This window comes from Gymnodraco acuticeps, unplaced genomic scaffold, assembly GCF_902827175.1.
Source record: "Gymnodraco acuticeps unplaced genomic scaffold, fGymAcu1.1, whole genome shotgun sequence".
In the NCBI taxonomy this organism is placed as follows: Eukaryota; Metazoa; Chordata; class Actinopteri; order Perciformes; family Bathydraconidae; genus Gymnodraco; species Gymnodraco acuticeps.
In genome coordinates, this window is record NW_022989867.1 from 2,226,696 (window position 1) to 2,241,738 (window position 15,043).

At 40.1% G+C, this 15,043-nt stretch overlaps 1 protein-coding gene across 12 annotated transcripts in view; it reads left to right on the plus strand.

The window, feature by feature from the left end:
• mical2b (microtubule associated monooxygenase, calponin and LIM domain containing 2b) overlaps positions 1 to 15,043 on the plus strand; it is a 93,661-nt gene that overhangs the window by 55,184 nt on the left and 23,434 nt on the right. For 6 of the 12 annotated variants that reach the window (XM_034196569.1, XM_034196519.1, XM_034196524.1 and 3 more), the window contains exons 12-23: positions 1,759 to 1,906; positions 2,506 to 2,702; positions 6,043 to 6,134; positions 7,321 to 7,389; positions 7,500 to 7,625; positions 9,129 to 9,323; positions 10,554 to 10,823; positions 11,270 to 11,431; positions 11,568 to 11,987; positions 12,889 to 12,987; positions 13,139 to 13,231; positions 14,334 to 14,520. In XM_034196569.1, coding sequence (XP_034052460.1) covers positions 1,759 to 1,906; positions 2,506 to 2,702; positions 6,043 to 6,134; positions 7,321 to 7,389; positions 7,500 to 7,625; positions 9,129 to 9,323; positions 10,554 to 10,823; positions 11,270 to 11,431; positions 11,568 to 11,987; positions 12,889 to 12,987; positions 13,139 to 13,231; positions 14,334 to 14,520 — 2,058 coding nt within the window. Of the gene's footprint in view, positions 1 to 1,758; positions 1,907 to 2,505; positions 2,703 to 6,042; positions 6,135 to 7,320; positions 7,390 to 7,499; positions 7,626 to 8,026; positions 9,062 to 9,128; positions 9,324 to 10,553; positions 10,824 to 11,269; positions 11,432 to 11,567; positions 11,988 to 12,888; positions 12,988 to 13,138; positions 13,232 to 14,333; positions 14,521 to 15,043 lie in introns of those variants that run through there. The other 6 variants (XM_034196529.1, XM_034196545.1, XM_034196537.1 and 3 more) reach the window with 6 other exon arrangements.

A 15,043-nucleotide genomic window follows, 5' to 3' on the forward strand; every position in this document is an offset into this window, starting at 1 on the left:
ATTACATTCACATGAGGGTCCAATACCCTGCCTCCAACAGACATGTGCTGACCTGCTCTACTCTGCACCAGCAGGGTTAAACAACAGAACTGTACACAGCATTTAAGGGGGGGGCATTTACATATATTCCTATGAAAGTTGCTCAGTGATGCATGAAGCCAAAATGGCCTGCCTCTCAAAAACAAAATACAGATCTTCCCTGGGTCTTCCGGCAATCCATTGCATTCATGGGGCCAAAAGAGCAACTCCACTTGCATTTCCCTTAAGCCCCGCCTCCCAAGCACTACGTGACATCTGGTCTCGGCTCAGTCAAATGAATGGAGAGAGAAAATAAATCTGTTAACGGCTTTTATCACATTAACTAGATGTAAATGTAAATAATGACTGTTTACAGTTTTCGGTTAAGTCTTTTTTTAATTTACATTAAAACAAATGATACACTGATTTACAGATGTCTCTTTCCAATGTAAGTCAATGGGAAAAAGTATGTTTGGACCCATTGGCATCACATGACTGACACAGAAGTTGTAGTACCACTGTTTGGACACTATAACAATATACCCAAACTCGCGGTGTACCTCCTTGGGTTAGATTGTGGGGCTAATATAGGTTTTTTTTTTTCAATGATGGAGGTTTCTCCCTAAGAGGTACAAGTCATTGTGTAGTTAAATCACCCATTACTGATTTAAGGCTTAAAGTTGTGTTTCTGGCTGCCTGATGAATGGAAGTCCAATATTTGCTCTACTTTTAGCTCCGTTTATGTCTTGGTCGCTTCATAGTGTTTCCTGTTTAATTCTGTAAGTAGTGTACAGTGGGTATATCTGATCGTATACACAGGAAACACATGCACATTGCTGTTTCTTGAAAACAGTGTCTCACAACTTCTTGAAGTTGTGAGACACTGTAACCAAAGGATTGAACTAAAAGACTACTTGATACACTTAGCTTAAAACTGATAAGCTTATAAGCTTGAGAAAGTTCTGTTGCATCCTGGATTCAAAATCACACTTGGAGAGGTAAAATAGAGTATCATCGGCACAACAGTGGAAGCATATACCATGTACCATGTTTGTCCTAGGGGAAGATTGTAAAGCATAATGAGGAGGGGATCGAGTACTAAACCCTGGGGGACACCATGAAGGACTGTGGCAATGGAGGATTGGCAGTTTTTTGCAGATATATTGAGGATATAATGGTTGTGTTTATAGTGTGTAAGGGGGTGTATATCAACTCATTTTGGAGGCAGCAGTTTGTGGTACTTTTTGTCTCGCAATATACAAAGATGTTTCTAATATTTAATCCATCCCATTTTAATCAATGAGGGGGGGCTATATATGAGAAACCCCCTTTAATAAAACACGAAACAGCACTGCAAATTACAGTCTTAAGAAAAACCATAAGGTTAATTCAACCATGAAACAAATGTCCATTCCTTAACGTCACAGATCAACTAAGAAATCCCGCCATGACGTTACAGTTATGCATTTCCAAGCACATCGAAGCAATTGCTGCAGATCCTTTAAGTAGGCCAGTTAGTGCCCTGACCTGAATGTCTGCTCTGTTTGTGAATTTTCTGCCAAGTTACTCTGCTTGGAGCATGGGAGTTGATCCAAATCTGTGAGTCACAAGGCTCAAGTGGAACCCAAGGGTATAAATGCGGAATGATGGAATTACTGCTGTATGTGTAAGGGAAACTCACTGTCAACCAGCTTGACAGGACGTTTCTGACACTATTGTTTGTTTCATTGTGTCATGCAGAGTCCGAGGTGCGTCCTGGCCGGCTGCTGACCTGGTGTCAGAAGCAGACTCAGGGCTACAGAGGAGTCAACATCACCGATCTCACGTCTTCCTGGAGGAACGGCCTGGCCGTGTGTGCTCTCATACACCGCCAGAGGCCTGAGCTCATGTAAGAACACACACAAAGGCAAAATGAAACACACGTAAATCTTGGCGGTTAATCAGGTCTTAGAGGGTTTTTTGTGGTTGCCTGTGAAGAGCCACCTGTCCAGACTGGCTCTTTCTGAACTAAACAGCGTAGTAATATTAGTAACCATGAGAACACAAATCTTTCTACTGAAGTAATGTGTAGTCATCTCGCAGTTTAGAAACAGGAGTTGATCAGTTAAGCTTTATTTTCTCAGGAAATCTTATTAAGATAAGGATTTATTTTGGAAGAGATAACTGAAAATAAATCGCATATTATTAGAAATATAAGCTAGTAAAGCCTCACAGAAGCATGAGTGTCTCTAACCTATAGAAAAACACATTTCTTCTGTCTAATTTAGTCATTAAGTAGTCCCCTCTTTTCTTATCCTTCCTCTTTTTAGCACCTATTTTTGTGTATATTTGCTAATAATTATGCCACTAACTTATTTTCGTTTCCTTAAGAACGTGAAAGTGTCACTTCACCATCTTTCTCCTCTGCCAATGCCAGGAATATGGAGGATGATTGAAGAAAGAATAAAAACCTGAACACTAACCATCACTCACTTTTGTTCTTGTCAGTGACTTTGACTCTCTTAACGAGGAGGACATGGCAGGGAACAACCAGCTGGCGTTTGACGTGGCTGAGCGAGAGTTTGGCATCCAGCCGGTGGCGAGGGGAAAGGAGATGGCTGCGTCTGAACCTGACAAGCTGTTGATGGTTCTCTACCTCTCCAAATTCTACGAGGCCTTCAGGAACTCCCAAGAAAACAACAACGGTCAGTCTCATTCCTGCTCCTGTCACAGAGAAACAAAACCGGGTTGATTTACTTAGCTAGCTCTTACATTAAGGAAAATGTGTCTCTACAATATTTGAGGGTGCTGTCCCTTCATATCTTACAACAGCTAACATAGGATCTGTACACAACGGGGGCTAAATACCTTGAGGCTAGGTACAGCATCTGAATCAAAAGGCCAACTCAAACTGAAATATATACGAAAGTGTGTATTAGAATCAATAAACACACACTAGTACTCACTATGTCACATTTACATAGTAAGATAAAGATTGCAGCTATGAGCAGCTGGTTATTTAAAAGAAAACAACTCAGTAACTACACTGAATACTTTTACTTTGAAATAGTGAAACCAGTCCATCAGCAGGCCATCACCTGCTATCCGAAAATGGCCGAGTGATTGAAGTAGATTTTCAAGTAGATGTACTTTCATGTTTTTGTTTGTGGTATATTTGCAGATCTGTTTTATATGTGCAAAATATTTTTGGAATTTCCAAATATTTTTGAAGGTGTTTTACATTTACAGATTACATATTTACACACTCATTGTTGATGTGTTCACACAAATAATATTGAGACAAACTTTCATCCATACTCTCTTGAAGGATTTGATCTATACTGAGTTTTAGACGATTTCTTTTAGGTGTATGTAATTTACAGCAGTATGACTAGTTAGTACCAGTATGACTTAAAGGAAATGGCTTGTTTATAATTCCGCTTTACAGTATGAAAGTGGAATCCAGCCATCCAGAACAAGTGGATGGGGTGACACCCAGGGGAGTTATGCAGTGCACAGTTACATTTGTTACTAACCACCCAAGCAAGTGCGTAACACTATACCCTACCAAAAATAACTGTGAATACAGAATGTCCTCAACCTTTATTCCCTAACAGAGAGGGTGAAATATCACTCAAAATATTATTATAAATCACATGATACTGCCCATACTGGCTGTGGCACAGGGGTGGAAATGGGTTTCTACCAATTGGTCAGTTGTGCGATCCCCAATAATCGAAATATCGAAGTATCAATGGGCAAAATACTTAACCCCAAATTTCTCCCGCATGTAGTATACGATATTAAAGGCTGTATTATGCTTCTGGGGTTTTTCCTTTCCTGTAGTGTGTTATATAGGTTTTGCTTGAAACACCTCCATTGGACTCCTTATTCACTTCCTTAACATAGTGACATCACTATGAAATACTTGCATGTCTATTGTCCAACACATTGTACATGATATGCTAAGGGGTGGGATATCTCTAAGCGGTTGACCAATCACAACAGAGCCGACCAGCTAACCAATCAGAGCAGACTGGGCTCTGGTTTCAGACAGAGGGTGAAAAGAGGTGCTGCAGCACAGGCAGTATGAGGACAATAAAGAGCTTTTTGAACATTAAAGTATGGAGACATGTCCCAGGAGAGACACTACATACAAATATGAACCTGACAATGAGCATTTATATATATTATATGTCCTCTTTAAAGTAAATGCATCTGATAACAGCTTTAGCTAAATGACATGTACTGTAACTAAGAACATGTAAAGAAGCTAAATGGGGTCACAGTCAGTGTTCAGTACATTCTGTTAAAGTACAGATCCGGTAGTTTTTCACTTAACTGAGGCTCAGGGACTATTTTCTCCAGTGTGTGAGCTAGTGTTGCACGTTACACAACCGCGGTCAGGTCGGTCCCTGCCAGAGACACGGCTGGTATGTGAGCTATGTCTGTGGAAGCCGTCACTGCAGAAGTCTGGAGGCCCTTAGCTCCAGTCACACCACATTCAATTTGAAATGCTTTACTGTTAATGTCCTGTGGACCTCTGTGTCACCTACCTGCTGTCACCACACAGTAATCCACACTCTGAAGGGCTGGGGAAATCATTGATCTCCAGCGGAGCTTTTTTAGAGACCATTTGGTGGGAATTCTACTCAAATGACCTTGGTGTCATAAGTTGTTATGAAAAGTTACACCGGTGGGTTTTGTTTTCAATACTAATGAAAGTATGAAAGGTTTGAGGATATACCCCCCCTCCCATTATATAGCTCCTGTATGTCATGTCATTATTGCATCCTTGAAGTTATTCTGAAAGCTTCTTTGTTTTAATCAAATTACACAATCCTGGGGAGATGTGTTGATACAACTACTAGGACCTGAGTCATCAACTACTGTATATAAAAGAGTTTGATTCTTCTATGCAAAGATAGCTTATGAGTAGATCAACATCAGATGTTGTTTTGTAACTTCTTCAAATAACAACAAATTGTAATATGTGAAAAATGTTCAGCATCCGAAAAGGAAACCCTTCCTTTCAGCTCAGAATAAATATAAATACCTCTCAGCATCTGGTCCGAGCCCTAGATTTAGATCAAGATGTACTGTTTCACATACACTGGTGAGGAAGTGAATAAGTACAAGTACAAGCGACCTTGGGTTAATGAAAGGCGCTATATCAATTAAAGTTATTATTATTATTACTACTCAGAAAGTTTACATAGTAACAGTAATACTTAGTAAAAATACTCTGTTCAAAATCTGAATCAAGTAAAGTAGCATAAACTGAAAATACTCAAGTTAAGAATCTGAAATGTGTATGTAAATATAGTTACCTGAGTCAATGCACTAAAATAACCCATCTTGGAATGTACCTAAACATGTTACAAGTTGCTTTATTTCTTAGTTGTATATTAAATGTGTCGAACCCCTTTTTCTAAACATCCTCATTGTTTGATTAGAAACCTGTCTCAAGATGCTTTCATTTGAAATGTATGTTTCTGTAGTATGTTAGGTTAAAGTATTGGAAGAACATTGTTCTGAGCTTTATGTAAACCTAATATGACTGTGCTTCAGGGTTCTTACGGTCATTAAAAACCTGGAAAAGTCATGGAAATTCAAAATGCTAATTCCAGGCCCTGGAAAAGTTATGGAAAACAATATTTTTCCCAAAGTTTTGGAAAAGTCATAGAAATGTAACTAAAGTTGCATCAAATATAATTAATATTTTATCTAAACGCCGAAATAGTAATACTATAATGATAATAAATACTGTATTGTATAGTAATGAAACGTAAAATGGCATTTAACTGACTGGTGAGAGATTTGAAGCTAGAAGCTAGCAAGCCTACTATTGGATTTGTGTTAGATAGGACCAACATGTTTCATATGCAGACCTTATTTTCCTGTTCCATGTTCAAATAAACCATTTTCAGTGGTACGCTGAGAAAGAGTCATTTCTTTGATCATGGAAAATTAGGTAAAGGTCATGGAAAAGTCATTGAAAATCATTGGTGAAAAAGTGTATGAACCCTGGTGTTTGTATTCCAGGTTCAAGAGATCCAGATGATAATGGGGAGAATCCAGCTAAACCCAAGCACAGAGTGCTGAACCTGCCTCAGTCCAAGAAGAGGACGCCCAGGGTAAAGATAACTGTCACATCTCCAACGCTCTTCTCTCTGTGTTGCTCATTTCATGCTCTCATACAGAATTACGGAGCCGACCCCTCCCAACCTTCTTCATGGAATCTTCTCATTCTTTAACAATAGAGTCGTGCAGCAATAGGCCGACCCGGAGGTTAGCATGGCATGGCTCCCTCGGCTAAAAGCAATTGAATTTTTCTGTTGGATATTGGAATATTGCAGAAAAAGAGATCAGTAGCCAACACATGTTTTTAGTACTTACACACAGTAAAGTAAAAGTAACTAAGTACATTAACTTGTGTTCAGTACAATTTTGAGTTACTTGTACTTTACTTCATTATTTCCATTTAATGCCATTTGCTACTTGTACTCCACTACAATTCAGTTGTCAAATATTGTACTTTTATTCCACTACATTTATGTAATACCTTTAGTTACTTTACAGATCTGGATTAATGATTTTAAATCTAATAAACTCTTAAATCAGACTTTAGTTCCACCTGGAGTAAATTCACCAGCTACCCTGCAGTATACAAAGTCATTCAAACTATCTGCACCTTTGCCAGCTTTGAGAACACTTTCATGATCAATCATTATAATCAAAACATAATATTTATAATGAGTACTTTTACTTTTGGTACTTGTAGTATATTTAGATGGTTATACTTTTCTACTTTTACTTGAGTAAACTTGAATGCAGAACTTTTACTGTAACAGAGTATTCCTAGTCTCTGATACTTCTACTTTGAATGAAGTACATGATCTGAGCATTCTTCCAACTCAAGTTTGTCGAGGATATTCTCCACATTCACACCATTTTTATAATTGTAAATGCAAACGCCAAAGTGAAGTTACCATAATGTCCATGTTCATACCATATAGAGATGAACGACATCACGGCCGCATCACCGTGGCTAATGTTTGCCGTAGAACACAAAGTGATATCTCTTCAGCTTGTGTTAACCACGGACTTTTGTCAGGCATCTAACCAAAAACCAAATGACATTAAGACGAGGAAACCTGGAAGTGCTCAAACTGATTTCCTGTTTTATGACTTATACCTGCGCCACTCCATACACTATTCAATCACTTATCATGATCAGATTAGCTGAAGGTAATATAGAGATCAAAGCATGGTTGGTAATGAAGTTTTCATCTATTCATGAATCTGTATTTTCTGTCACAGGATGATAAGAAACTGGAAGAGGATTCTGTCAACAAGAGACAGCGAAAGGGAAACCACTACCTCACAGAGGTAGCTCCAACAACGGATAACATGTTGAAATGGGCTTCAAATGCATTTCAAATTGATCTCACTTCCTATTGTTCTCTCTATTCCCCTCTGTGACCCTGCCCTGGCTGCAGCTGTCTGTCCACAGTGCGCCCCCTGCAGGTGAGGAGGGGGAGCTGCGGGAGAACAAGGTGCGCTCCATGGCAACGCAGCTGCAAGCCAAGTTCCAAGAGAACTCCTCCACAAAGAGCCGCAGCAAGGTGAGAGGAGCACAGTTTGAATAAAAGGCGTATCAGGAGGACTTCATGCATGCAAATGAGTCGCTTTTCGGCGCCTCCCGCTTTTTTTAACGCTGATTTGTGTCATTCTGTATGATGTCCTTTTTGTTGTTCTGTTTATGTTTTGATGTTTCATGTGGAACCTACTTGAGCAGGTCTCCCTTGAAAAAGAGATCAATGATCTCAATGGGATACACCTGGATAAATAAAGGTTTGAAATGAAATGAAAATTCGTGGAGAACCGAAGAGTTTTCGTTTTGGGGGGGGGGGGGTCCGACTCACGGAAACACACTACTGAGACCTTGTGCGAAGACGTCATACCATTTCTGCTTCGAATAGTTTGCACCCCTGAGACTTACTTTGGACTTATTTCTGTGTTTCAGGTTTAGACAATTAGGCTGACTGGCTTTAGTATGGAAGCAAAGAAAGTATTTGAATATAAGAAAATGAATACCTAATGTTGACATGTAAAACTATTCTTTTTTGTATTCCTGTTTTTGAAATTAAAGGAGTCTATTAATAGTTTTAATACATGATAATTAATCATCACAATAAGATAACTATGTCTCCCAATACTACATTTATTCATTTTTGGTTTGATCTTTTCTTAATATGGTCACCTGCACACTAATGCAGTCTCTACATCCCAACTACAGCCACTATATCCATTGTTTTCTGTTCAAAATGTTGTTCAATGGATTATGATCAGCCACATTTAAGCTGTGGACACTGGATATACCCTACCACTTTTTGAAAGTACAATTTGTTTAAAATGTTCTGAAAAATAGAGTACACCAAGGAATGTAACCAATGATAACTCTTTGAGAGGTTTATATGCACAAGAGAACATGTACACTCTCTCTTGGTGGGCCTATATCTGGGGACCCAAGTGCTGCCATTTCGAAATGTATGTGACAAATGTAATATTAGAAAACTTTGCATCGAAAATAGAGAAGCAAACATCACTGTGCCACTTTGCAGCAGCGGGGCACAGGCAAGGCACTACTTGTTAAAAGTATGTAAGCTATAAAGAAAATCCCTCAGCCGTCTGATTCTAAAAGTGCATCAGAAACGTTAACACATTTTTTACACAGTTTCTTCTTGTCTAAGTTTTACAATCTTTCCTGGTGAGCATGACAAACAGCCATGCTGGTTTCCATTGAAAAGCGAAGCTGGGTCTTCAGGCATCTTAAGGTGTTGCTAATAAATAGTCAGCCTACAGTGTCCCCGGGCCAGATGGCTCAGTGTTAGAGCTGGCGACCCATTTGCCGAGTCCACTGCCAAGTGCCAGGGTTTGACTCCCGAGCCTGTGGAAAGTTCCAGGCAATGTCATCCCCTCTTTTTCCCCCCTTTCAACTCTGTATCTCTGGTAAAGGCATTCTCTGGCCCAATGTATGTATTTGCAATTTCAAACTAAATCTCAAGACTGTTTCCTTCCCTTGACCTTCCTGTCTCCTTTTTCCTTTCCTCTCCTCCTTGCATCAGTCTGACGAGGACCCATCCGACCCCTCCTCTTCTCCTCCTCTTTCTCCTTCCGTCAGCCCATCTCCTCACTCAGAGGACAATGATAGTGAAGGAGAGGAAGATGAGGACATGGATGAGAGGGAAAACCCCCGTTTTGCAAAACCCAAAAATGTCCCCCTTCCTCCTCCTCTGCCTCCCCCTCGCCCCAAGTGGCAGGTACGCCTCCCTCTGAGACCTCTCAGCTCTCTGTGTGAATGTGATTTGATGGGTTATGCTACTAATTCGTGAGCTTATTCCTATCTTCAAATATAAACATTAATTAATCATTATAATTTTGTTGCCATATTATTAAATAAAATGTTTAGCTGGGTAACTAGCTTACATTTGCTCTTACTCCTAATCTTAGCTGTAGCCTCCACAGTCTAATTTATTTTCATTGGCCTATTGTAAGAGGCAACAGGCTATCATGTCTCATGATTATTTCTTATATTAGCATCTTCACTGATGAACAGATATCTATAGGGAAGTATTTATCTCATGTATTTAAACAAACCGTTTTTTATTTATTAATGTAAAAATGGAACGCTTCTTATTTTTACATTACATTGCATTTAGCTGACGCTTTTATCCAAAGCGACTTACAATAAGTGCATTCGACCAACAAAATACAACTTGAAGAAAACAGAATCATATAAGTACATCAGGGTTCATAGAGCAACAACATTTCAAGTGCTACTCAACTGGCTTTAGATAAGCCAGTCCTTTATTTGTATAAAAGTGCTTTGTTAATAGGTCTATCGCTCGAAGTGGAGTCGAAAGAGATGAGTTTTCAGTTTGCGTATTTGAGTGTAGAGCGTCAGATTGGATAATACAAACACACCCTTTGTTTCTAGTCAATGCTCCAAAAAGACCTTCCATCATACTTAACAGCCATTGTATGGTGGCCGACGGGTGCAAACGCTTAGGGTCCAAATCTACTCCATTTGGAAAAATGCGCTGCAACTTCAAAAACTAATATAGAAACACAAATATGCCAAAACATGCAAATGAAGAAACATCTTCACCAACTTGACAACACATGCGCAGCATTTACTAAAAGCGCTGCATAAGAAAAACGCTGCAAATACAAAATGCTGCAAGAAGCTCAAAACACAAGGGAAACGGGGACACTAAAAAGTGACGCACACAGCTGGGACCGGAGCACTTGGTGACGTTTGGATAACATTCATTTGTGTTGTTTGCACCTTTTGCAGCACATTTATTGAGCCGTTTGCACCTGGACTGTGTTTGCACTTGTTGGCCACCGTACATTTGTTGCTCAGGGTTTCATTTGAACATTACTATTGTAATGAGTAACACATACAGTGAATGTGTCATCTTTGTGTAAGTATTGTAAACCCATCCTCTCTTCTTTCCTTCCTCCTCGCCTCTCCTTCCTGTTTCCAGCCCTCCGTCTACCTCCGCCTCCTGGAGAATCCCAGCGCTGTGGCTCCACAGAACCCTCCCCTCTATTCTCCCAGATCTCCTCACCCTCTCTCCTCCAGTCGCTCCCCTTCGCCCACATACTCTACCAGGATCCCACTAGGTCCTTCCCGCTCCCCCAGCCCTAGTGAACATTACTCCAGAGGTCGCTTCTCTCCTGACCTGAACCCCGGTCGCTTCTCTGCTTCTGATATCCGTCTCTCCTCTGAGAGCTCACAGGAGGAGATGCAGCAGGTGACTTTAGGAACAGTTCTGTAGAATACAGTACTGCACCTAAATACAACTTTGAGATGATTGTACTTTATTCTTCGATAGTAAGGTTTTACTTTACTACATCAATCTTACAGCTTTAGTTACTATTTACACATATAGATGTTTGCATAACAACACATAAGAAGAGGTTTCAAAAACATTTAACTTACTAACTTGGGATCTTAAGTAGAATAGCAATTTTCTTTTTTGACTTCAACACATTTATTTCCAGCTTTAGTCACTATTACACATTTAAACGTACATTCTTAATTTTACTTACTTTTAAGTGTTTTATTAGTACTTTTACTTAAGTAAAGGATCTGAATAGTTCCTCCAACACTGGTAAAATATGCAACCTTTACCAAATATATTTGTATTGAATCACTCATGTATGTTCTCTCCTGGTTGTCACCATGCTGCCTGTGCAGAGGACAGCCCAGGGTCTGCCTGCTAGAGGGTGTAGAGGGAGGAATATAAAGGAGAGAGCGGACCTCCTCGTCTCCATGTTTCCTGGCTCCAACAAACCTCCTCCTCTTCCTCCTCCTATTCCTCCTCTTCCTCCTCCTATTCCTCCCATTTCTAAATCTCAGGTTGTGGATTGCACGTCTTTTATTTAGGCCAAGAGAATATTGCATGTTCATGATAATTTGTGGAATTCTCTTCGCTTTTATTTCACGTCATCAAGTTTCTGTGACTCTGTGTTAATGTCTGATTCTTATTCTGTAGGTGGAGTTACCTACCTCTTCCTGTCGTTCCTTGTCCCTGTTTCCTCCTCCTCGTCCTCCGCCTCCCTCCTCCTCTGTATCTCAGAGCCCCTCGGTGTACCCTGTGGTCCACCCGGTCCCTGAACCCACCGCTCAGACCGGCTTCTCCTCCTCTCACACCGATTCTGAGCAAATCTCTTCTCCTGTTGTCGATTCCTCCTCATGCAACAACAACACTTCTGATGCCCTTTCTTCCTCTTGCTCTGAGACTTGCTGTGAACATGGACACAGCAGCTCCTCTCCCCGCCATGCTTCTTTACCGCACAACCAAAACTATGAGGGAAAAAGTCCAAGTTCTTGGAAAAATCTGAAAACTGAGCAGAAGAAGAGCTGCAAAAGTGCTCATGATGATACGAAATTAGACACAAACGATCACATCAAGGTAACCTTTTCTCATGCAGATCAACATCCAGCAGGAAAACTGCAGATCTTATGCTCAATTTCTCAAAGACCTCTTGGTCTATGGCAAAGTTAATCGATTACTTAATTACATAGAAACACAATAAGGACAATGAATAGTTCATGTTGTCTTCTTTTCCAAGCTTTTGAGACAAAGTAGGTTCATTTTATGACATGAAATCTATCATTCAGATGACAGCTGCCCAACAGTAGCATTTAAAGCGCAGGACCATTCATTTGCAGTTTGCATACAATGTTGTCGAGCTTGCACTGAGGATCAATAGAATTCCTTGAAACAACAGTAACCTGTTGGAAATATGCATCAGTTATGGGGGGGGGGGTGCCATTTTAGTTTACCCCAGAAAATAAGCCGTAGTCTGACCAAAGCTCTGTTACTCGGATGTAAAATCTAATTAAAACTCTGGTATGTAACGTTGCTAGAATATAGTTAATTAGGCCTTGTGGTTAATTAATATCAGTCTAGGATTCATTAGTCTTTGACCTCGCATATTTTTCAATATCCTGCCTCTGGAATTCTCAGGATTCTAAGGCTTTATTGTCATATGCAACATAGCTAAAGCATAGAACATATGAAAGACATAAAACCAATACAAATTGTGGAAGGCAAAAAGGAAGAAAATTGTGCAAGAGAAATCTATGTAAAATAGAATTATATTAAGTTAAACATAATCTTAAATGACAGTACAGGTGTATGTGCTATACACATATGAAGGTGAAAGCAGGAAGGAGAGGGTGGTGTTAGATGGAGAATTCATGAGGGTATAGTAGGAACTCAAAGATGATTCAATATTATTGGCACACAGCTTTCATATGATATATGCATGTAATTGCACAACTGATGTTTTATTCATGTCTCTATTTAGTGCAATGGCAGCAACACTATGGAGAAACCTAATACAATTAAAAAGTCAATTGTTCGCTCTGAGAGTTGTCCGACAGGAGCTCCTCGTTACATGAAAGAGGTACTACTCTATACGGCAGTACCATTCATTCAGATACATTTCCGGCTCTTTCATCTGTCTTCTTTCTAACTCCTGTCTGTGGTTTCCAACTCCTTCTTCTCTCCCCCTTCCTTCCTCTCCTGCTCCTGTGTTTCCCTGACGTTCCCGTTAGCGTACAGTTGGAAAGGTATCGTCAATAATTGATGCTAAGGCTCAGAAACTGGCCGTCCTATATGAGACAGACCACAGGCCCAATGCAGCGCCGGTAAGATGCATGTGGGTGTTGCAGAGAGAAATCTAACCCGGAGTTCATGTTTGTTTGATTTGTACGCCTCCACGCCTTCTATAACCATGCCTTGATGTTTTGGGCATTTTCAGTTCTACAGTCTTTCCCATTGTCAGTCACCCAACATCTCAGGAAAGCATGGAAGGAATTTCCTACAATTTGTTACACACGTCCATTTGGACTCATGAATGAAGTGGTTGATATGTGGGTTGGCAATGGTTACTCGGACCTCACATTTTTGCAGTTCTCGTGAATGCGATATGTCAGGACGACTGCTGATGATAGCGGTCTGGTAGAGTGGAACTCAAGTCGCAATTCTATTTATTTTAGTTTCAAATAGTCGACTCTTGTGTTGGAATCTTGTGACGACAGGATATTGATAACTTAAAAGGGTTTCAAATGCCTTATGCTGCGTTCACATTCGACGCGATGCAAATATTCGTATCGCTCTAGTCGCTCGAGGTTCACTGCAGCTTGCAGTTGTGTTTACTCGTGTCATTCAAACAAGACGCGCTGGCCAGGAGCTGATGCTTATCTCCATGTAAATACTTTTTTTAATTTCTTGCCAAGAGTGAGATGAGAAGATTGATACTACTCACATCTATGTGGTAAATTAGGAAGTCACACGTTAGCTTAGCTTAGCATAAAGACTTGAAACGGCGGGAACTAGATAGCTTAGCTTGTACGATGAAAAAAAACTGCCTGCCAGCCCCTGTAAAGGGCGAAATAACACGCTAAATCTGCTTTGTTTAATCTTGGGTTGCCGGTTTCACAGGGGACGATTCTTATTTTATTATTGACAAAAAAGCAAATAATCACAACTGCTTGAAATAACCTTTACGTATTGCTTTACGTAAATCTGCTTTCCATTGCTACCTTTTTTTCCCTTCCTTGCACCACCTATTCATAGAGAATAAAAGACTTAAAAGATTGAGTTCCTTGTTACCCCTCACTGATTTTACATTCTAATTCTCGTGTACTTTTTTGCAGAAATAGCTTGGAACTTATCAACAACCATCAAAAACGTGTCTTGATGCAGCATGTCCCCCCCTCTCTAACCTTGATGTGCTCTTCCTCTCAGTGTGTGCTCCGTAAGGACTTCGCTCCCGGGCTCGGCGGCAGCGACGTCTGCCACTTCTGCACCAAGCGTGTGTACGTGATGGAGAGGCTGAGCGCTGAAGGATACTTCTTCCATCGAGAGTGTTTCCGCTGTGACGTCTGCAACAGCACTCTCCGTCTGGGGGGGTACATCTACGACTCAGAGGACGGTACGTTACACTAACGCTGACTATGTACCTAAGCTTTTACACCACTCTTAGGTAGGTCACTTTTGTTCTTAAGGTATAGCTTAATCACGTTGGCCAATACAAAACTAGAACGCTTTCTTATGTTTTTATTATTTTACTTAATCTCTACTGTAAGGAAAAATACAATACTCTTGTTTTAAGTTTTTCAGAGGTTTACATGAATCAATACAAATTAAGAAAATGTATTTTCTCATAAAGAGAATTTGACTGGCAATGCACTGACTCTTCTCAACTATCCCAAAGAGCAAGAAGGTAGCAGTACAAAGGATCCCTCAACAAAAACAGTCGGTTTTTTTCCATTAGCTTTGGGATTAGCACAGAATAAGCTCTGCATCAAACAAACACTTATGATCAACAAGTTAGTTTTAGCAGGGAGATCCCCACATATTAACACCACTTTTATGATAGTTGAAGCATAAATGCTATCACCGGATGGCTAACATATCGTTATATACAGTCTACATTACGTTCGCTTGACTTTACG